Below are 23,879 nucleotides of genomic sequence, written 5' to 3'. Positions count from 1 at the left end.
TATCTGTCAACACTTGGCTGAGACATCCTCTGCTTTGGGAAGCATTTCCTGACCCATCTCAGGCTAGCTTAGATGGGCTTCTGTAGCTGTTATCACACCGTGATGTGTTAATTTGTCCATTTCTCTCGCTACACTATAGCTTGGGAAGCAGGATAAGTGTCAAAACATATGTGCTGAATGAATGAATGAATCATCTTTGAATCATTCCCCCAGTGATAGAATCAAAGATATTGAGGCACAGAGAAAGTAATGGACACTGAGCCTGATGATAACTTATGCATTTTTTGCTGTGCCCTTCCTCCTTTCATCATAGGGCCTCCGAGCCAGAGAAAATAAAAGACATTGGTTCCCATTCCAAAGATGAAAAGTAGACTGCCCCATCTTTGGTCAAATCAAACTGTTGGTAAGTTCTTCCTTATTTTGGGTTGAAGCTGCCTCTCTGAATTCCACTGTTCACCCAAATTCAGCCTCTTGAGCCATCCAAAAGTCTATTCCTTTTTCCTCCATCAAGCCCTCAAACCCACGAGGATTTGTTGTTCCTAAATATTTCTCTTAGAAGTGTGTTATAACAAATTGGCTATAATGTGGTATTATGGTATTATTGGTACCTGTTGAATGTTGAAGGAAGAAAAATCCATCCACTTAGAAGAATAACTAAATGATTAGAATTGGACATGACCTGGATTCTCAGTGCAGCATCCTTCTTCTGGATGCTGCCCTTCCCACCCCATTCACACGGTTCATGGGCAGCAGCCACATATGGACATGCCCCACCTCCCACCCCAGCCAAAGATGGGCACATTATCCAAGTTAGACTAATGAGCACCTTCTCCAGAGAACTTGGAATTGAGGCCAAGAGATTCTAGCTGGCTGCTTTCTTGAAGAGAGACTGCATTCCACCACGAGGAGTAGGAGCAGGAAAAGAGGAAGGAAGTCTACAGAGTGAGAATAAAGCAGATATTCGGGAAAAGCAAAGGAAGAAGAAGAGCGGGGACGTCTTGGGCTCCCACAATGCTCCCATCCCTGACGCCAGCCATCTCTGGGTTCCCAGCAGCCTCCCTGTCCTTGGGTTCTCTGACATCCCAGTAGCCTTACACTAAATTCCCCCTTACACCTGAGCAAGCTAGAATGGGTTCTGTTACTAGCTCCCCAGATCCTAACAAATGAACCATCCCACACGGGCGGGTCTCTCACCCAAGCTTTGAAGCCAACCTGAGAAAGTGCCAACACCTGCCTAATGCAGCCCATGGCGCCACACCATGGCCCACTGCAGTCCCAGGGTCCTGCTGGTCTGAGGCAAAGCAGAGCGTATTCATTGCCCAGCTCCTTACCGGCAGGCATTTGGCTCCCCCGATGGAGATTAGCCCAGCTACAAGGCCCAGCACCATGGAGATCCAAGGAGAAGAGATCAGGTGACACGAGGCACCCACAGCCACACCTCCTGCCAGCACTGCATTGTGGATATGAGTCTGCAAAGAAATAACTTGTGGGTAAATGAGGGGAGGCACAGAGAGGACAGCATCTTGCCCAAAGTTACTCAGCCAACTGGAGCAAGGCAATGCTGCAATGTCCTTCCTGCTTCACTGATCCGGAAACCGTCCCCCCCACCGTTGAGACTACGTGGCCTTTATCACTGGTCTTATCTCACCCCGCTTCCCAGGCTCAGGGACCAGTCACCCTGATTGGGAGGCATTTAGGGAATCAGCTTGAAAGTGCAGTTACTCGGCATCCTAGCCACCTTCACAATGATAAGTGATGCGTCCTTGGGCACGTAACCACTCAGTGCTCCGACTTCTCTACCAGAAGAATGGGGTTTTGATTATACCTACTTAATACAAGTTATTGTAAGAATTAAGTGAATTAACACATGTAAAAGCCTTAGCCCAGTGCCTGGTACAGAATATGAGTAAATGCCCAATAAATAGAAGCCATTATTGTTGTTTTTATTATTTTTATTATTATTGGCTACTTGGGCCCTAGGCCGCCCTGTATGACCGGCCCTTGTTGCTGGGTCGTGTCTGTGCTGTCCTTCCTTCCTCTAGAACTGAGCCTTCCTTGCTCTTAGTCTACTACCCCCTGCCCCGCTCAACTCTAACCAGGTCTTGGAGCTCTGGGCCCTGGGACCAGCTTCTGGGCTTCCCTGACCTGATGACCACAGCTGCCTCCCTGGATGTCCCACCTTGTCTGATCCCAGACTCCTTGTCACCATGGAACTCACCTGTGGGGACACCCACCTCCCCTTAGTGCCTTTAACCTGTCATCCATGGCCACATTCTCTCCACTCCAGGCCTCGCTGTCTGTCTAGACTTTTCCCACCACCTCTGGCTGGCTGAGCCCACACCCTGTTCATCACGGGGACTTATTTCGTCTTTAGCTCTACCCTCTCACCATCTCTACCCCCGGAACTCACACATGGTCCCCCAGCTACACTGACAACAGCAGCTAATGTCTGCCCGGCATTTACTCCACACGGAGCACTTTACATAGGAGGCAGTTGAGGCTCAAAAGTTGAAGTGGCTTGACCAAGGTCACATGGCTAGGGTAACATACTTCTTTACTTCTGATCATTCCATTCTTGAGATTTCTTGGGGGAAGGGGAGAGGCTGCCTAATTCTATTCTAGTTTCTCTGCTGACTCTTGCTCATGGTAGCTGGCTTTCATAACCAGCAGAAATGGGGTGCAAACTTGGGTCTACGTGATGTCAATGCCAATGGACTAAAGCACTCCCCGCAGAGAGCCTTTGATCATTTCAGCCTCCTATGTTCCAGTGCCCATTGTGAGAACCCAGTGTTCTTATGCTCCATGACACTGCAGGAGGGCTGCAGGGCTCCATCACCCCACATGCTCTTTCCCAACCCATGGGCTGGTGCCGGGTGGGACAGGGCATGAATATGTGTGTCCAGCCTAGAAGACCCAAGTGCTGCCCAAGGGGCAGAACTTTCCTCACCACGTTGATCTTCCCTCGGGGGTTAGATAAGGCCGACACCGAGATGGCTGTCACCGTGCTGACCGCAAGAGCATAGTGAGTGTTGAACATGGCATTCTTCCTTTCGTTTGTCAAGTCCAGCAGAGCAGAGTTGAAACTTGGCCAGAACATCCACAAGAAGAGGGTGCCTGGGGGCCAGAGAGGGTTGATGGCGGGAACGGGCACTCCTGCTCCAGAGCCTGAGGCTCTGGGGCCTTCAGACAGGAGCATCCCGGAGCTGGCAAGTCCCAGTTTTGTCACTTCCTAGTTATGTGACTTTGGGCCAGTCATGTCTCCTCTCTGAATTCTCAAGTTGGTAGGGCCCAGCTGACTTTACATGAAGGGAAACTAAGGCCCAGAGAGTTGAAGTCACCACACCCCAGGCCTCCTGACCCCAGCCTGTGATGGCCAAATACTTATTTTAAAAAATTATCATGCTGCTTTCATTTAGCACATGGCCTGATATTCAGTCACCTGCTGTCGAGCTCAGCGCTCAATTTCCTCTACGCTCTCCCAATAGTCTGAGTTCATCGTTTTCACTGCAGTTTTGCAAAACACAACTTTATTACACTTCTCTTCCCATCCTGTTCCTTCCTCCACTCCTGGACCCTACTTTCTTCACTTGTCCAGTGCCCCCCCTTAACTTGAGAACAAAAGGATTGGGTAAACTTATCTAAACTCCAGTGTAACGAGTCTCTCCTCTATTTTGGATATTAATTCAGAGAGCTCCTCTAGAGGGCAATGCTTCATTCAGAGGTGTGAATTCATCCAACACTCCCTGAGGAAATGAGTCATTATGGAGGGGCTTCAGACACCCAGAGCAGGTTGCTAAAGGAGCGAGATTTTTCCACAGACCACCCACCCCATCTTGTCCTTACCCAGCATGGCAAACAAACTGGTGCTCGTTGCTGTCTGATCTTTCTCCTTTGCTTCCTCGAGCAGAGGCTTTGAGAGGCACCAGTCCACTATCAGCCCAAAATAGGCTGCAAACACATGGACATACATCAGGCTTAGGTGGTTGTCCATCTGCAACAAAACCGCACAGGCACAGTGAATGTCAGCATCCTCTGCCCACGGGCAAACCCCATGGAGAAAGTTCTGAGCTTCACGTAGGAAGTGTGACTTAAAGTCAGGAGACTGGTGTTCGGGGGTTATCCAGCCCAGCAGTTCCCCTTTCAGAGGAGCCCCATGTGTTTACTCCAGGGACGTTGCTGGGTGGCCTTATCAGTGGTTCTTAAATGCCTTTGGCCAAGCTCCACTTAGGTGGGGCAAAGGCCACATGGACACACGCCCTACTTTTGGGTGGAATTTCACGGAGTGATGAGTAATATAAACTTTGCAACATGAAGTAGCCAGACTTCTTATAATACTGAGCTAAAGTCTTTTTTTTTTTTTTTGAGGACGATTGGCCCCGAGCTAACATCTGTTGCCAATCTTCCTCTTTTTCTTTTTTCTACCCAAAGCCCCAGTACATAGTTGTATATCATAGTTGTAGAGTTGTAGCTCTTCTATGTGGGACGCCACCTCAGCATGGCTTGATGAGCAGTGAGTAGGTCCGAGCCCAGGATCCGAAGCAGAGAACCCCGGGCCGCCAAAGCGGAACACACGAACTTAAGAACTACACCACGGGGCCAGCCCCCCAGAACTAAATTCTGGATATATAATTTTGCTTTATGGAAGCAATTTCTGAGACCGTGAAGTAACTGCTTGAGCTAAAGCCGATCCTAATCTTGCTTTATGAATACCAAATTTAGAAATCCTTAATAACTGACTTAGTGGACTACTGGTAAGTCCTGTCAACTGTGCCTTCAAAAAATATCCAGAACTGGCAGAATTTTTACCACCACACCTCACTGACCCCACCTCGGTTTAGGCCACCATCACAGGTACCTCAAATTATTGCAATAACCTTCTAACTGGTCTCCCCATTTCCAACCTTGTCCTCTACTGACTATTCTCCATGCAGTGGCCAGAGGGGCCCTGTTAAAATCCAAGTCAGCTCATGGCACATCTCTGCTCAGAATCATCCAATGGCTCCTGTCTCATTTAATGTCAAAGTCAGCCTTCTTGCTATGACTTATAGGACCCTGTGTGATCTGCTGTCCCCCAGACCTCCGCCTAACACACCGTCCTTGCTCTTCCTCAACCCCCCGGGTTTTGGGGGTTTGATGCTCCCTCATCAGTCCCACTTCCCACTGGCTGTTCCACTGCCTGGAATGCAGGGTAGAGGGAGTGGTCTACTTGGGTGCAGGCAATAAGGGGGTCCATTGCCTGTAGAGAATTTAAAACAATAATAAAAGCAACTAAAAGTCTGTCTGCTTTTTGTTATCACCATGTGCCAACAGTTCTAAACAGTGTCGGTGATAAAATACCCTTCCCGGAAGAGGCAGACCACTCCCACCGCCTGCCCTTGATCTGCTGCTGTGCTCAGATACCCACATGGCTTGCACACTTGCTGCCTTTATGTCTTTTCTCAAAAATTATTTACTCAGTGAAGCCTTCCCTGGCCACTCTATCTAACATTTTCTCCCCCTCCCTAACTCTTCGTGTCTCCTTTCCCCATTTTATTTTTTCTCCTTAGTATGTCTTTATCGGTAACATGCTCTATCTTTGCCTATTTTATTGTTTATTGGCAGTCTTTCCCTCTCGAATGGAAGTACCATGACAGTTATATTTTTCCACTGCCTGGAAGAGTGCAGGACGTAATAGGCACGGAAGAAATATTTGTGAAATGAATGAACGGTACAGAACCCTCAGTCGTATAGATAAATGAAAGTCTGTGGAATTTCCTTGAAGAACTGAAAAGAGGGCTTGCATTTTAAATCTCTTTGAGGTCCCCCAGGAATCCAAGAACCACATTTGGGGATCGTTGGCTTGGAATACTCATTTCTTTTTTTTTTTTTTTTTTAAAGATTTTATTTATTTATTTTTCCCCCCAAAGCCCCAGTAGATAGTTGTGTGTCATAGCTGCACATCCTTCTAGTTGCTGTATGTGGGACGCGGCCTCAGCATGGCCGGAGAAGCAGCGCGTCGGTGCGAGCCCGGGATCCGAACCCGGGCCGCCAGCAGTGGAGCGCGCTCACTTAACCACCAAGCCACGGGGCCGGCCCAGGAATACTCATTTCTTGAGTTGCCTCCACTGAAAACGGCTCTGTAAGCCCTCCCCTGGAGCAGCTAAACTAGCAAATTGAAGCTGCAGACAAGAGATGGCGTTGAATTAGTGCAGCCTTTTAAGACGATCATTATGAAGACCGTAACAAAGAAGGAAAAGGTTTATAATGCGCTGCCCACAGTGAGTGTTCCATCTCTGGGAATGTATCTCTTTTCCTGACAGCCATGCTTATTACTGTGTGCACCATCTTCCTTGCCGGCTGCAGCTGATTGGACCAGAGCAGATATATGACTCAGCAGACCAATCAGATTCGCTCTTCCTGGACTATAGAATTGAGACTAGCTGAGAGAAGAGTGCAGTTTTTTGCAGGATGTGGGGCATTGAAATGCAGGGACAAATTGGGGGGTGGGGGTGGGGAGAGGATATGTTTTCCATTAAAGCGAAAGCTAGTGTGCAGAGAAATTAGATGTATGGAGAGGAACAGAACCAAAGATGGAGAGAATGAACTACGTAGGATCTTAAAAGGCTTCTCATATCCAGTTCCAGTCTCTTCCTGAGTCTGGCTGCATTTCCTGCCCTTGGTGGTCCTTATACTAAATTCCTCTCATTCTGCCTAAGAAAGCTCCAGTGGAATTTTCTTCCTTGGAACCAAGGAGTTGTAATTAATCCTTACAGTAAGCAGAGAGAAAAGGCAGAAAATGAAAGTGTGCCTACGGGAATCCATGAGCCTCTAGTGATATAAATAAATAAATATGTGACAGAATGAAGGGAGGAGAATGGAAAGCTCTTTCTCACAGAAGAATGCAGAAAACCAATATTGGCAATCATCATGGTGCTTACTAATTGATTCAGGCAAAAAAAAATTCAATGGATGCTCAAACCAGTGAGTGAAAGTTTGATAAGAGACAGGATATTTACCAGATATTATCTCCCCACAAGATGTTTATTAACTACAAAGGGGAAAATAGTAACTTTACAGTGGAGATCTTGGCAGACACCATCTTAACCAAGTGATGAAATGCAACATTCTCAGTAATGGGACAAATTGACAGCGTGTGTCTCTTCATATGATGTACTGACGAGGACACACCATCACTTCCTGCCAAAAATGCATACCCTCCATCTAATGATGAGGAAACAGTAGACAAACTGACATGCTACAAAATAACTGGCTTGTAACTTCAAAATATGTCGAGTTCATGAAAGATAAAGAAAGACCAAGAAACTGTTCCAGATTGAAGGAGTTTAAAGAGACATGAGAACTAAATGCAAGGTATGATCCTGGACCAGAAAGATTTTTTTCTTTTTCTATAACAGGTTATTATTGGGACAACTAGTGAAATGTGAATAAGATAATAATATTGTATCAATGTTAATTTCCCAATTTTGTTAACTGAACATGGTTATGTAAGAGAATGCCCTTGTTTATAGGAAATATACACTGAAGTATTTAGGGGTTAAAATAAAGTCATATATACAGATGAAGAAAACCAAAAATTAATAAATAATAAGAACTCACAGTATTACCTTCCAGACCATTGTTCCTTTTTCCTCCCCAAATATCTGCAGCTCCCTTGAAGAACATGCCAGTAGACTCTCCCCTCCTTGCTGCAGTAATCTGCCTGCCTCTTAGTCACTGAGGATTTCAGCTCCTACCTTACAATCTTTCTCTCTATCACTCCTCCAAGTCATCATCTTAGTCCAACAACTTCCTCTCTCTGTTCCTTCACCCTCTCTTCTAATATCTTTTCCTACGTTACATTTCCACCACCCGCATCCACTGTCAAACCTTAGACCTTGTCATTATCAGTAACTGTGCAACCTCCAAAATCTCAATTTCAAGCCTCCCACCTTACAACAATCACCACCTCCTATCTGTCCTGCTCACCTCCTTAAGTGTCCTCATGCCAACAATTCCAATCAATTGATCCTGATAATAACAATGATGAAAATAACAGTTAGAACTGCCTGGGGCCGGCCCCCTGGCTTAGCGGTTAAGTGCGCGCGCTCCGCTACTGGCGGCCCAGGTTCGGATCCTGGGTGCGCACCGACGCACCCCTTCTCCGGCCATGCTGAAGCCACGTCCCACATACAGCAACTAGAAGGATGTGCAGCTATGACATACAACTATCTACTGGGGCTTTGGGGAAAAAAAGGAGGAGGAGGATTGGCAATAGATGTTAGCTCAGAGCCGGTCTTCCTCAGCAAAAAAAGAGGAGGATTAGTATGGATGTTAGCTCAGGGCTGATCTCCCTCACAAAAAAAAAAAGAACTGCCAGAGCACTTACCCTGCGCCCGGCACTGTTCTAAACACTTTATATATGTTAACTTGTTGAATCCTCTCAACAGCCCTAAGAAATAGGTGTTCTTATTATTCCCATTCTACAGATAGGAAAACTGAGGCACAGAGAGGTTAACTAAGTTGTCTGAACTTACTCAGCGAGTGTGGGTTGAACTGAGATTTGAACCCAGGCGGACTGGCTGCAGAATCAGTGCAGAGTGCTCTTAACCACTAGGCTTCCCGTTTTTGCTGTTCATTGTCCCTGTCACGTTCTCGCTCCTTCCTTAACCAGTTTAGATTCCATGACCTACCATTATATTCCCTCCCTTGCAAATAGCCCCATCTCTGGCCTCTCTTGGTCTCCATGGGTCTCTCTGGGCAGAACCCCAGGCTGGTCAAGTCCAGCTCTCTGATTCTTCCACACCTGCCCTGGAGCAGTGAAGGGCCTGGAGAACTGCACACAGCCCCAGTCACGTGTGCATTTTCCATCTGACCACGACCCCAAGGGGGTCCTGGTTCTGCCCTGCAGTCCTCCTGCCTCTCTCTGGTCCTCTCAGTCTTCCACTCTCAGAGAGGTCCATATCACACCTTCCCTCTCCTCAACCCCATCCCTCCCTGCTCCCCTCACACTCAGCTGATGACTTTGCCTCTTGTTTCTCTGAGAAAATACAAGCAATAAGTAGAGAATTTTCTCCCTGCAGGAGACTGGACCTGTGGAACCTAGCACCAAATCTACCAGCCTTCCCACAGTCCCAGCCTTCTCTCCCATCATTAAGATGAGCTGTCCACGCACCTCTCTAAAGCTTCCCCCCACCGGCGCCCAGAGTCCCACTCCCTCTTTCCAACTCAAAGACTTGACTCCCACAGTTCAGCTCTCTTCTGCCTCATCAGTTTTCTCTCTCTCTCTACTGGATTATTCTTTTTTTTTTTTTTTTTTTTTTTTAAAGATTTTATTTATTTTGTTTTTTCCCCCCAAAGCCCCAGCAGATAGTTGCATGTCATAGCTGCACACCCTTCTAGTTGCTGTATGTGGGACTCAGCCTCAGGATGGAGAGAGAAGTGGTGCCTCGATGCGCACCTGGGATCCGAACCCTGGCCGCCAGCTTTGCAGCGCGCGCACTTAACCACCAAGCCACAGGGCCGGCCCTCTACTGGATTATTCTAACTGGCATATAAATATCATCTATCTTGGAAATAAACACGCAAATAAACAAAATCTCCCTTGATCCCATTCGACCCTCCAGCTTCTACTCCATTTCTCTGATCCCCTTTGTAGCAAAACTCCCTGGAAGGGTTGCCTCTGCACACTGCCTCTACTGACTCACCTCCCACATCTTAAAACAATCAACTCAGGCTTTTGCCCCTAACCTTCTCCAAAGCCACACTTATCAAGTTCCACTTGTCAAATCCAGTGGTCAGTGCTCTAAAGGCTCAATCCTCAGTCTTCTTCTCATCTCTATTTACACTCACCTCCTTGGCTGATGATCTCCTTGGCTTTAACCGCCACCTATATCTTAATGCTAAAATTCATATCCCTAGCCTCAAGCTTTCTTCTAAGCTCCAGTCTTGTACATTTCCATTCAATGTCTCCCCTGGGATGCCCAATGCACATCTCTAGCCCTCACCTTAACCCCAGCACATTCAGAACTGAACTGGATTTTCCCTCCCAGATCTACACCACCCCAATACTCCTCATCTCAGTAAATGGCACCATCATCTACCCAGTTGCTCCGGATCAAAACCTTGGAGTCGTTTTTGACCCTTTTTTTTTTCTCACACTCCTCGTGCCGTCCATCGCCAAATCCTGTCAGTTCTGCCTTCAAAGTGCAGCCAGAATCCAGCCTTCCCCCCACCTTCATGGCCATCATCCTATGCAAGCCTGGGTAATGGCAATAGCTTCCTCTCTGGTCTGCACCTGCTCCTCTTTTGCCCTCTTTGGTCTTTTCTGAACCCACAAGCCAGAGTGGTTCTCTTAAAACATAAGTCAGGGGCCGGCCCTGTGGCATAGTGGTTAAGTTCAGCATGCTCCACTTCAGAGGCACAGGTTCACAGGTTGGGACCCCAGGCGCTGACCTACACCACTTGTCAGCCATGCTGTGGCGGCGACCTACACACAAAATAGAGGAAGATTGGCAACAGATATTAGCTCATGGCTAATCTTCCTCAAGCAAAAAAAAAAAAAAAAAGAGGAAGATTGCAACAGATGTTAGCTCAGGGTGAATCTTCCTCAGCAAAAAAAAAAAAAAAAAGAACATAAGTCAGACCATCTCTCTCCTTTGCTCAAAACTCCCCAGTGTTGGCTGTATTTCTCAGAGTAAAATCCAAAGTCTTTATTCTGGGATATTGAGGCATAGCAAAGAGGCCCCATGCTTTTATTAAAAAAAGAATGCATCATCTAATTTAATTAATTCAATTACTCCCCAAACCCTATGCGGTAGTTACGTTATCTTCATATTAAAGTTGAAGAAACTGAAGCCGTTTATCCCCGAGTCATGTGGGGGATTTATGGCAGAGCCGGGGTCCAAACCTGATCTTTGACTCCAAGTCCAGTGTTCTTTCTCCTAAACCACGCTGGGTTCTGGGTTCTCACTGTGCTCTGCAGCTATCTCACTGTGTGATCTTGGGCAATCACTTCCCGCCTCTGGGCATCAGCTTTCTCATCTGTGATCAGCTCTCATCTTACTTGACCATGCCTGACCTCAGGGTCAGGACTATGGCAGAGGAGCTGGGAGAGCCATCTGGACCGGCCTTACCTTCACAGCTGGCCTCAGCCTTAGACTTTTGACAGTTTCCCCCGGTGAGATCACGTGTACAGTTACTGACACACGCTGACTGGTTTGAAAGAAGATGCTGGCCATGAAGCTTGTTGGACCACTGCAGGTGGGGCCCTGGGAGTTAATTCTCTTTTTATACATCCCATAATTATCTTGTGAATAGCATGATCCTACAGTACCATATTTTGGAAACGAAAGGCATTTGTTTGCTATGTTTAAACATTTAGCATAGACTACACTTTTGTCACCCCATTTGGACCTGTCTTTATTTTTTAAAATCCCAGAAGCCTCATCAAATGGAGGCAGTACCCTCTCCTTCAGCCTCCTCGCCGCTCTTCCCCAAGGTCCCTCCTCACGGCACCATGACTCACGTCCAACCACTTCTTGCCGAATACCCTCAAGATGACAAAGGCTGTCACTTCCAACAGCGCCATCAACACCAGCTGCACCAGGTTGACCTTCCCCAGGACGGTGCCCACGGAGATCAGCACAGAGATGGCACTCACGGTGGCCAGCTGAATACTGGGGAGAGAGGGTGAGACAGGGATGATTAAGACAGAAGGATGCCTCCCATTTATTCATTCATTTATTTACTCATTCAACAAACACTTGTTGAGGGCCTATACTCTGCCTGGCACCGTTCAAGAAACTGGAGGCACAGTAGGAGAACAAGAAGACAAGATTTCTGCCCACGTGGGGATGGATGCTGCCCAGCCTGGGGTCTCCTTCGTCCGTTTCCCCCCATAAGAGTGACATCTACCTTCTGAGAGAATGATCTGCACACACTCATCCATGCTGAGGATGCTCTGGGTTCTCACAGGAATGTCACGGTGAGTTACAGAGGCTGACTGTTTCCTCAGGGCCCCTTTCCTGCATCTGACAACTGTGATTCTGCCCACGACTTCTTCTCTTCTGCCATCATCACTCACAGATGCTCGGTAGAGGGCGCTCTTGACCTGCCGGCCCGCCCGCCATTCAGTCACCCTCTACCCTCATCTCTCCTTCTCCGTGGTAGTGAAGAGACTGGGTTTGGAAGTAGGACAAGCCTGGCTTCCCGTCCCAGCTTTTCCACTTGAGCAGCTATTTAAGCTCACGGAGCCCGTTTCTCCATCTGTTAAATAAGATGATAATAATACTTATCTCATGACTGTGCTATCAGGGATGAGAAGGAATATTCTTGCATCTAGCACCATGAGTGGCACAAAAAACTAACTCCGGAGTAGAAGCCGGCGTTATTAGCACTGTTACTGATCCCTTCCTTCCCTTGACAAATGAGCAAGCTCATTGTGGGGATTCAGAAAGAGAAAGCAATTTTTTATTTCAAGGCACTTATGATTCAGCTGGAGGGGCAGGGCTGGCATCACGAGCCTGTTGATTAAGACCACCTGTGACTTCACACGTAGTGACATCACTCATATCATCAGGGTGGGCTTCCTGGGGGAGGTGGCACTGAGCAGGACAATTGGTTAAACCAACCAACCCTCCTCTGGGCACCTTGCTCTGAGACCCCCTCCTCCCTCTAGGAGTTGATGATGATCATCACCACCACCACCACCACTACAATAATAATAATAATAATTTATTGAGCATTATGTATAACAGGCTTGCAACTACATCACTTCATTTAAATTTTAATCTTCCAAGTAACCTTCTGTAAATGGTGCTTGGGTACCATTCGGTACCTCCATTTTACAGAAGAGGACCCTGAGACCAGTGGAGGTGACTCTTTTGGCAATGGCCACACAGCTAGTTAATGACAAACGAGAGGTTCCAACCCAGGTGGCCTGGATCCAAAGCCTGTGCTCTAAAGTCGGGACACAGCCTCCCCAGTGTTTGCTGCTGAGGTAGTGTCCTGCTTAAGGCTCAGGGACTTCAGAGGGCAGGCCAGAGGAGGGCCCAGGGCCGGGGGCAGGAGTCTCACAGGGACCAGGAACTGTTTAGAATAAGGGGTCACTCAATGTCTCACTGCGGCTGGCCATGTTATGTCTTTTGCGTGAGTGCTCATTCAATTGGCAAAGGCCTAATTCAAGAGGATGTGAGCCAGTGGTGGGACTTCAGATCTCAGGGGCCAGTTGGGGCTGGGGAGGTGTTGAGACAGTGAAGTACAGTGGTTAGAAGTGCAGTCTCCATCCAGGCTGCCTAGGCTGGAATCCTGACTCAGCCACTTCCTGGCTGTGTGGCGTTGGGCAAATTACTTAACTACCCTGTGCCTCAGTGTCCTCATCCAGAAGGTGAAGGTAAGGTCTATGGAGCTGTTGTGAGGGCAAAGTCAGCTAATATATGTCAAGCCCAATAAGGCGGTTGGTTATTGCTGTGACAGGCCCTCCTAGACCTCTCCAAATACAGCATTAAAAATATCACAGGGGGCCAGCCCGGTGGCGCAAGCGGTTAAGTGCACGCACTCCGCTGCGGCAGCCCGGGGTTCGCCGGTTTGGATCCCGGGTGCGCACACCGACACACTGCTTGGCAAGCCATGCTGTGGTGGCGTCCCATATAAAGTGGAGGAAGATGGGCATGGATGTTAGCCCAGGGCCAGTCTCCCTCAGCAAAAAAAGAGGAGGATTGGCAGATGTTAGCACAGGGCTGATCTCCTCACAAAGAAAAAAAAAAAAAATCACACATTTTAGGGGTCCTTTTATTTTCATTTTTGTTCCAATAACCATTTACTAAGTCCTTGCTGTGGGAGGAAAACAAAGGCGGACAAAGCCGAATAATACAGGCCCCTGCCCTGAAGAAACTGGTCATCCGTGACTCAAGGCAGAACCAATTCAGTGCCAAGTCAGGCTGCACTGTGTGGGTGCGGCCGAGGGGGAGAGTGCCCTGTCTGGGAGGCGGCCTGGGCACCGCCCACAGCCCCGCCTGGGCAGGAAAGGTCAGGAAGGAGCCCATTGTTCAAATCTGTGAAGCCAGTTCCAATGGCGGTCACAGCTGGGAGGGTCCAGGGGTCGGGTGGGGCAGGGGAGTTCACTCAGGCTGCAAATGGCCTCTTCTTGTTTTCCCGGATTGAGTCAAGAACAAACTGGTCCCTGTGGGCGGGCCGTCAGAAGAAGGGAGCAGCCAGAGATGCCTGGGGACTAACGTGCAGGAGGCTGAAGGCTTGTGTGACCTGAAGCCAAGGTCACGCCAGACCAGGACCACCGCTGTCAGAGTTTCCCCAGAGCGCCCTTTGTCACTTCCCAGATGGTTCCTGGTTATCGAATCCCCATGGGGATTAGCTCTAACGTGTTTCAAAAGAAAAAATGTGGGGCTGGCCTGGTTGCATAGTGGTTAAGTTCATGCTCGTTCTGCTTTGGTGGCCCAGGGTTCCTTGGTTCGGATCCTGGGCGGGGATCTACATACCGCTCATCAAGCCATGCTGAGGCAGTGTCCCACACAGAAGAACTAGAAGGATCTACAACTAGGATATACAACTATGTACCGGGGCTTTGGGGAGAAAAAGAAAAAATGTGGAGAGTTTTTTTTTAGGGCCGGTGGAGAGCTGGCTTGACGGTGTTTCATGTCACGACCAGTCTGGAGTGTACAGGAAGGGTAACAGATCGTCAAAACTGAAGCCATTTCCACCACTTAGCTGTGTGATCCTAGGCAAGTGCGTTATGCTCTCCGGGCGTCTATTTCCTTGCCTTTATACGTGGGACCCCTACCTGGGAGGGTTAAACAAATAATGTTTGTGAAGCACCCGGCACAGAGCCTGGCTCACGGACAGATGTTCAACAGCAGCATCTGAGGTTTTGCAGGGTCTCGGGGGGAGGGTGGAACGGCCTTGAGAGGTGACAGGGTCACCAAGATGCCTAAGATGGGATTTACCATCATCTGGGCAGGACATAGAGTTAGAGCTGGATAAAACCTAAAAACAATTTTTAAGGAAAAATTTTACCTAGTTTCTCCTTTCGAGTGCTAATGCCTTTTTTTGGGGTGTGTACAGCTCAGTGGATTCAGATATATCTACCCTTGTGTAACCATCACCCGGGATAACATCGAGAACATTTACTGCACCCCATAAGGTTTTTTTGTGCCCCTTCCCAATCAATAACCACCGCCTTCCCAGGTAACCATTATCCTGACTCCTAGCAACACTGGTTAATTATGCTAGTTCTTGGAATTTCTTATACATGTAGCTAAATAGATCAAAGTTAATTTAAAGAAACTAAAGGCATGGCTAGTTCTTGTCCACCAGCATTTGAGGACTGAGAGTACTTCTTTCTTTTCAAGAGCCTCTCTCTCTGAGTGTGACATATCTATTTCTTTTTGTCTAATCCCTATTAACTTTTCCTCAAACCTATATTTACTGTGTAACTTTACAAAATCATAATCAATAATAAAGAAAGAATGGACTCCAGGACGGCTGTAGATCTGGGCCCCTTGCGATGCCACAGAGTAGGGTTGTCAGATAAAATAGAGGATGCCTAGTTAAATTTGAATTTTAGATAAACAATGAATAATTTGTTGGTATAAATAAGTCCTACATATTGCATGGTGTTGATGCTAGAAAAAGAAGGGGACACCCCAGCTCTTCTAGAACCCGTCTTCTAGGGCGCCAGGCCCTCAAGGACCCAAAAGCAATCCAGCGGCCATCCAGTTACCTGGATGGTTCGATGACTATTTCGTTCAAGGAGGCTGGGTTTAGGAAGCCGTCCACCAGGACAGCCCACTGTACCCCGAAGGCCAGCGTGAAGAGGTTGAAGGCCACACTGCTCCAGCCGTGTCTCCGCAAAGACGAGATGAGGAAGCCCAAGCCAAGGACCGCCATGACAGTAACATCCTGGAGGGCTGTTCAGGGAGGAGATGTTGAGAAGGAGGAAGAGAGGCAGACAAGGTGGAGGCTGTGTGACATTACAGTTTTACAGAACGGCAGCTGGAAGGGACATTAAAGGTCATTTAAGGGCCGCCCCGTGGCTTAGCGGTTAAGTGCGCGCGCTCCGCTGCTGGTGGCCCGGGGTTCGGATCCCGGGCGTGCACCGACGCACCGCTTCTCGGGTCATGCTGAGGCCGCATCCCACATGCAGCAACTAGAAGGATGTGCAGCTATGACATACAACTATCTACTGGGGCTTTAAGGGGAAAAAAATAAATAAATAAAATCTTAAAAAAAAAAAAAGGTCATTTAAGAGTGCTTGGTCAAGTTACTTCAGTTTTCTCATCTGAGTAATGAGGATAACAGATATGTACCACGCAGGGTTGAGGTTGGATGTGCTAATCCTGGTTAAGCACGAAGGCAGGGCCTGGCCCATAGTGAGCACTCAGTAAATGTAGCAATTATTGTATTAAACATAATGATATGAATAAGCGTAGAGCCTCAGGACCAGTCCTTGGTACGTGGTTGATACTCAGTAAAGCTAATTACTGCTGCTCTTAAGGATCAGGTTCAACCTCCTGATCATGCACAAGACAAAATAAGGCCACAGGAGCCAGTGACTTGGCCCAGGTCACCCAGAAAAGAGGGGGCGGAAACAGGTCCAGAGGTTCTCTTGGCAAGAACCAAATTATCTTCGCAGAAAACAGCTCTCTCCCTTTGCCACCTGCCGAGAGGGACCTGGTGGGCCAGCAGAAAGCACTAGGGCCATCTGGGTGACGCTCACCTTTCCCAGCCTCAGACCCTATGCAGGATCTGCTGTGACACGGGAGCATAAGAGACTTACCTAATGATAGGGAGAGGTCCAGCAAAAGGCAAAGGGGGGACGCTTTGACCAGGTTTGAAAGATGGTTAGCAGCTTGGGCTCTGGAACTAGACAAGCCTGGGTTCAAATCAGGGCTCTGGCACTTTCCACCTATGTGGCTTCTAGGTATTTAATGTCTCTGAGCTTAGTAACAGCCTACATTTGTTAAGCGTTAACTTTGTGCCAACACTGTTTTAATCACTGTCATAGACTGTCCTGTTTAGTCCCCACAACCACCCTTCGAGGTGGGTGCTGTTATCATCACCATTTTACAGATATGAAAACCAAGGCACGGAGAAGTTAGGGAAAATCCCCCAGCTGGTAGAGCCGGGATTTAAACCTCGACTGTCTGTGCTCTGGAGCCTGTGCCTTTAATGACCACACTATCTGCCCTCTCAGTTTTCCCATCTGTTCAATGGGAAAAATAAGCATACCTCCTTCCTCAGGTTGCCAGGATCAAATGGTATAATGCGCACGATCGCTCAGAATAGTCAAGACTATTTTATCAATAAACATCAACTATTTTCACGTGTGTGTAGATGCCTGGCGAGAGATCTTGAAGGAATTTTTTCCCATGGATATTATCTCCAAGTTTGGGAGAATTTTACTTTTTTTTTCATTTTCAGTGTTTAAATTTGCTACAACCAGCATGAGACAGTAAACAATTTTTTTAAAGGAAAAAAGCATGGGCTTCGAGTTCAGAAAGTTCTGTTTGATTCTAGCTCTGTCATTCCCTATTAGGTTAAACCATATTAAATTGCCAATATTTGATTTTTTGGACCAATAAAAATGGCCATTTATATGTTTTAACCATACAGCTGCATGGCCTTGTAGTCTGCTTACTTTCCTCATCAGCTAAACAAGAGCAGTTATACCCTCCTCAGAGGGAGCTGGGGGATCTGAAGGAGCAACGTTTTGTTCAAGTGCATAGTGCCTGGCATGTGGAGAATGCTCAGTGAGTAGTGGTTCTTCACGTGCCCCCGCCCCCCCCCCAACCTCATCACCATCACAGCAGTAAGAACTCACCTGGTCTCCACTGGTCTCCAGCCCTGGCTCTGATAACAGTGAGGAGGCTCTCATTTCCAGAACTCTCCAAAGTCTCAGAAAGCCCTTTCAAGTTACATTTAAATTCATTTTCATCGAAAAATACGCATACCTAGGGTCTTGCATATAGGGCTCGGATGGGTGTTGATGTTTCAGATCAACCTGACAAAACTGGGATGTAGGAGACCCCCGAGGACCTCCCATGGGATCTGGGGTCTTGAGGAGTGGGTGAGAAGTGGGCAGTCGGGAAGATTCAACTTCTTGTAACTTCTCCTCTGACACGGAGGAGGGGGAGGTGCAGGCAATGTCTCAGTCTCCTGCTTGCGTCCTTTTAGGAATGGGGGCACATTTTGTATAGGGGGTTCCTCTTGGGATTGCTCAGATTTCTTTAGGAGCCAAGCAGGAAACTATGTGTATGAAGGCTGCAATGCATTTTGGGGAGTGATGAGGCCTCTGGCCAATTGAGACTGCACACTCCACTGTAAATATTCAAATTCAGTCTTTTATTAAACACTGCTGTTAAAAAAAAAACACCCACCTCTGCCATTTTGCAGCAACGTTATATGCATAGGGACTTTTTGAAGATTCCACGAGTAGGGAGACCCTTCCATTTTCCTCCCATTTTATAGAAGGGGACCAGAGAGAGCCTGTGACTTCCTCAAGGCCACACAGCATGCCAGCAGCAGAGCCAAGCTCTGAACTCCTGGTACGGTGCCCTTCCACCAGCCTAAGCTGCCTCTTGCTCTCATTTGCCCTCATCTCAGTAAGGGACCTTAGGCAAGTCCCTTGCCCTCTTTAGGCCTCAGTTTCCCTATCTGTAACACATGGGAGTTGGACTTGATACTCTCTAAGGACCTCACTGCTCTGGCATATTCCAAGGAGGAGATCAGTGAGTGGGGAGAGGAGGGTCACCAGGATTAGGGCACAGGTGGGGCCCTAAAGATTACAAAATCAGAGGATCTTGGGTGGGGAGCTTTATCAGGCACAGCTGCTGTCCCAGCTGCCAGGTATAGGGGCTCAGGGCCTTCTTCCCCAAGGCCTCACACGGTCCCTGAGGGAGGAGTTGGGCTTCAGCCAGCAGGATGAACTTAGAGTTGCAGTTTCTGGGAGCTGTTGACAGAGCTCATTTACCCCAAACTGATCAGTAACAACATTTGATCTCAGGTCCCTCTTCTCTCACCCCTGCATTCTCCCACTTTCTCTCCCAGGCTCCCAGGGCTCTGGGCCCACACTCGCTCCTCCCCGTCTCACTATCTGGACCCCCACTTCAGGGCTGGGTCCCAGCTTGGGGCATTCCCACTGGTGTCAGCCTCCACCTCTCAGAGCCTGCGCTGCACCCACCTCAGCTTCTGGTCTGATAAGCGAATGGACTCTAATGTGTTCAGGGGTGATAAGGAGTGGATGTGCTACTGGGGCCCCAACGACTGGGCCCCAGAAGAGAACTTCACCGTCTAAGGCAGGCCTTCAGTAGAAGTTTACGAAAGCCCCAGGACTTGGAGAAAGAAAGTCTAACCTGGGAGTCCAGCAGTGGGAGATGGGGCAATAATTACCCTCATTGTAGCAGCTGGCACACATACAGTGCCCTCCACACACCAGGCACGGTTCTAGGTGCCTTACAGCCTAAACCTACAACAACCTCATGCAGTAGGTACTATTCATTATCCCCATTTTACAAATGAGGAAAGGGAGGCACAGAGAGGTGCTATAACTAGCCTAGGTCACACAGCTAGCAAATAGTGGTGGGAGATCTGAATCCTGACCATCTGGCTTTAACCACTATGCCATCCTGCCTCGCCTTACAGCATAGACAGTATAAAGGTGAAGAGTGTGGGCCTCTGAGTCAGGGAGTCAGGGTTCAGAGCCTGGCTCTACCTGTGTGTCCCAGCTTCCTAACCTGTAAAATGGGTATGAAACAACGACACCTGCTCAGAGGATTGCTGAGCACAGTGAGTGCTGTGAGTAGTGAGCTCAATGGCTCATGCAGATCACTGAGCACTGGGTGCACAGTAAGTGTCAGGAACTGTACTCCCATGCCTGCCACTTATTAGCTGTGCGACTTTGGGCAGGACTGTTCCCCCTTCCTCCAGCCTAGCTCCGATTCTAGCTCTGTGTCCCCACCCACCATTACCCCTCCCTCTGGCCTGCAGACACTTCGGCACCAACAGCTCTGAAGCCAGCCCCAGCTTTTGTCCCCCAGGCTCTGGGCTTGATCTCCACACCATGCTCCCCACTGCTGACTGGGAAGACCTCTGCAGCCCCAGGCTGGGACCATCCATGGAGCCCCATGCTGCCTTCCCCTCCCCACAGCTTCTAGTCCCACCCCACACTCACCCCCGCAGCAGCCTGGGAAGAGAAAAAGAATTTTCCCAATCAAAGGGGCAGCCAAGGCTAAGATGGAAGGTACTGGGATTTGCAGGTATTTACATGTCACTGGCAAAGCTCCTCTTGTGTTTTAGTAGCTCTCCTCCCTGTTTCTAAAGAGTATGGAGGGAACTGTATGGTAGCCACAGTGTGGGAGCAGGATGGTCCCCCAATGTGGCAGCCCTAGAGTAGGCTCTGTGAGATAGATTGTTACAGGAATGGCCCCAGATGGATCATCCCTTCCAGTAGAGACACCTCCCACTTGGGGTGGTCCTTGTGATCTGGTTGGCCAATGGGACATTAGTAAACACGATAGAAGCAGAGGCTTGAAAAGCACCTGTGCAGTGGGGTTTGCCCTCTCTTACTGCGGTAACTCTTCTGCCGCCATGGGAAGAAGTCTGGGCTAGTCTACTGGAGCCACATGGGCTAGCTGCCAGTCAGCACCGACTGCCAAACACGCGAATGAGGCCATCTGGGGCCATCCTGTCCCAGTCAAACCTCCAGGCTGGAAATGCATGACCCTAGGTGACCCTAGGTGAAACCAACAGAAGAACCACAGCTCTGAGCCCAGCCCAAATTGCTGAGCCACAGAATCATGATCATGAGCAAATTAAATGGTTGTGATTTTAATCCACTAAGTTTGGGGGTGGTTTGTTATGCAGCAATAGATAACCGATACGCTCTGCTTCCCCTGAGCATCTCGCAGGCACCTCAACCCCAAGCCCAAAATGAACACATCGTTGTTCATTTACCCCACAATCTGTGCCTCTCATCTCAGGAACTGGCGCCTCCATCTGCCAAATCACACTTCTGAAGCCGTCCTTCACGCTTCCTTCATTTTCACCAAGGACAGCTGATGTTATCTCCTTACATCTCTTGAATCTGACTCTTTGCTTCCCCTCCACTGTCCCTGCACTTCCGGCCTCATCACAGGTCATCCAGACCAATGGTTAACAGAATAGGGAAGACACCCTCGGAAGATGCTCCAGACAATCCATAGGGGCTGCTGGAAGAAGATATTAGCCCTCCTGGTTCTATTCATTTTTACAAAAAAGTAAGAAATTTAACTTTATTAATAATAAAAGCTAATACTTTTTCTCAGTGTTTATATGTATTAATTCTTTCAATCCTTTAACAACTTAATGAAATAAGTACTATCATCATGTGGCAGAGGTTAAAACAGAGGCAGAGAGAGGTTGAGTCATTTGCCCAAGGTCTCACAGCTAAGAAGAGGCAGAGGCAAGATTTGAATCAGTCTCACTCCAGTAGTTCTCAAACTTTCGTGTGCGTTAGAGTCACTAGAGGGCTTAGTAAAACACAAATTGCTGGGCCCCACTCCTAGAGTTTCTGATCAGTAGGTATGGATGAGAGCCCAAGAATCTGCATTTCTAACAAGCTCCCAGGAGATGCTGAGGTGGCTGGTCTGGGGACCACACTTTGAGAACCACCGATCTAGGCTATTCTACTCTAAAGGCACTTGGTGAAGTTTGCAACTCTGCAAGTCCTTAATATTCAGATTAACACAGGAGCCTCCTCTCACTTGCTCAGGATGTCAGTTTAGAGTCTCTTAGCCTTGGGAGATGTCCTGAGGGAATATCGGGCAACTGGGATATCACCACCCCCTGGTGACCTGTGTTTCTCTGTATTCATCATGTTGCAACTAATGGCAAGGTTTTATTTTTTGGTTTTTTTTTTTTTTAATTTAACTCTTTATTATGGAAAATTTTAAGCACACACAAAAACAGAGAAAGCAGCATGGTGATTCTCACGCACCCATTCCCAGCTTTGATGATTGGTCATGGGACCAATCTTTTTTTTATCCTTCTTCCACTTGTTTTCTTTTTTTTTTCCGGCACGGAGCAGACCTCAGACATCATTCCATTTCAATATGTTTCTCTAACAAATAAGGCCTTTCAAAAAACCCACTATGCTATTAGCACACCTAATGAAACTAACAATAATTCCTATATATCATATAATAGTCACACTATATTCAGATTTCCCAATGGTCTCAAAAATGTCTTTTTTAGAATTGGCCAGTTCAAATAACTTATTGTAGTTTACATGGACTGGATTAGATTAAGTGGATCGACAGATTAAGTTACCTAGTTTTAACTCAACTAACCTTCACAAAATGGACCAATGGCTTAACCAACTCCTGCCAAAAACACAGATTGGAGGAAAAACAGTAATGGAGCCAAGCATACCAAACACAGGGCAGAGTGATACTTCTCCTTGTGCAAACTTGTTGTCAGTCACATTCAAAATTAAAAAAAAAAAAAAAGTCAGTCTAATCAGATCTGACAAGAAGTCAACCAAGATAATTTGAAATTATCCAGAAGACTCTGAGGAATGGATTTATATCCATTATCATTAATGGTAACGATGGACCTTGCCTTGAGACTGACTGATACCATTATGACCAGAAATTTGAAAATATTATATATTTCATTTTGATCTCCTTTGAATTTTCTAATTTGCGTGGTTATGTATTATAATGTACAAAATATATGAATGCAGCAGTGCTTGAGTATCACATATAAATGTGGTGCATGCTTGAAAAATGATGTGCACAATCAGAAAAGTTTGAAGCCCTCTGGTCCATAGTACAGTGCAGCCTCCACACTGGTCTCCTGCTTCAAGTCATGCCCCTTCCTCCATCCCTTACACCAGCCCTGGAATGGCTTTTTCCATAATCAAAACCCAAACTTGTCAGACTCCTGCTTCCTATTAGGTCAGCAGAATGAAGGTCAAACTTACTCAACCCATTGGGTCCACCATACCCTGCCTCCCTCTTTATGCTCCAACTACACTGCAATGTTAGACCGTGCCTGATCCACTCCAATAAGTGCACACACAATGGCTCCTGCTGTGCTCTCCACCCTCTATTTTCACATGGTTAACTCCTACTGAGCCTCCAAAACCTGGCTGGGCAGTCACCTTCCTCCAGACGCCTTCCCAGACATTACTGTCTCCCCCAGGTTGTGGGTTGTGGGCCCTCCTCTGTGCTTCTGTATGAAGTGAGTAACTGAGGACACTCGATGTTAGCAGCACAGCATAGGGGTGAAGAACGCAGACCCTGGATCCAATCTACAGAGTTGGAATACTGGCTCCTACATCTGCTGGTTATGACCAGTGACTCAACCTCACTGTAAAATGGAGCTGTGAAGCACAATGGTTAAGCGCATAGAAACTAAAATCAGGCTGCCTAAATTTAAATCTGCTGTGTTATTGCTAGCTGCGTGACCTTGGGCAAATTACTCAACGTCCATGTGCCTAGTTTCCTGATATGAAACACGGAGATCATAATAGTATCAATCTCATGGGATCATTGAGAGAGTCCAGTGTAAAGCGTTTAGAATAGTGCCTGGTACATAGTAAGTGCTCAGTAAATATCAGCTCTAATTAGCATGTGTCTGGATCCCGCACTGGATGTAATACAGAGTCGAAAGAATGAATGAAAGAATGAATGCATTGAATTACATTGTATTCGATTTAAGAGAACTAAAGTCAATTGAAATGAATTAAAATTGTGCCCAGGCCTTTTTCTGTCCAGCTCTGAAGGCCCCTCTCTGGGCTGGCCCATTCAGTGGTGTAGGGCTTCCCTCCCTAAGTTATCTCATTGTCCTTCTTCCCATGGCTGAGGGCCCAGCAATGCCTTCCCTTTGCTTCCAGTTAACTAGTCAGT

The 23,879-nt window shown here is 47.6% G+C and overlaps 1 protein-coding gene across 1 annotated transcript in view; it reads right to left on the bottom strand.

Annotated features, from left to right (window-relative positions):
* The window catches only part of RHCE (Rh blood group CcEe antigens), a 36,748-nt gene that overhangs the window by 11,930 nt on the left and 939 nt on the right, over positions 1 to 23,879 (bottom strand). The window contains exons 2-6 of the mRNA XM_087445754.1: positions 15,713 to 15,899; positions 11,504 to 11,654; positions 3,844 to 3,991; positions 2,948 to 3,114; positions 1,332 to 1,469 (exon numbers count right to left, since the gene is read on the bottom strand). Of these exons, the coding sequence (XP_087301880.1) occupies positions 1,332 to 1,469; positions 2,948 to 3,114; positions 3,844 to 3,991; positions 11,504 to 11,654; positions 15,713 to 15,899 (791 nt within the window). The remainder of the gene's footprint in view (positions 1 to 1,331; positions 1,470 to 2,947; positions 3,115 to 3,843; positions 3,992 to 11,503; positions 11,655 to 15,712; positions 15,900 to 23,879) is intronic.

This window comes from Ceratotherium simum, chromosome 22 (genome assembly GCF_057802395.1).
Source record: "Ceratotherium simum simum isolate JZ-2026a chromosome 22, ASM5780239v1, whole genome shotgun sequence".
Classification (NCBI taxonomy): domain Eukaryota; kingdom Metazoa; phylum Chordata; class Mammalia; order Perissodactyla; family Rhinocerotidae; genus Ceratotherium; species Ceratotherium simum.
Note: the sequence above shows the minus strand (reverse complement) of the source record. Positions and strands in the feature narration are given on the sequence as shown.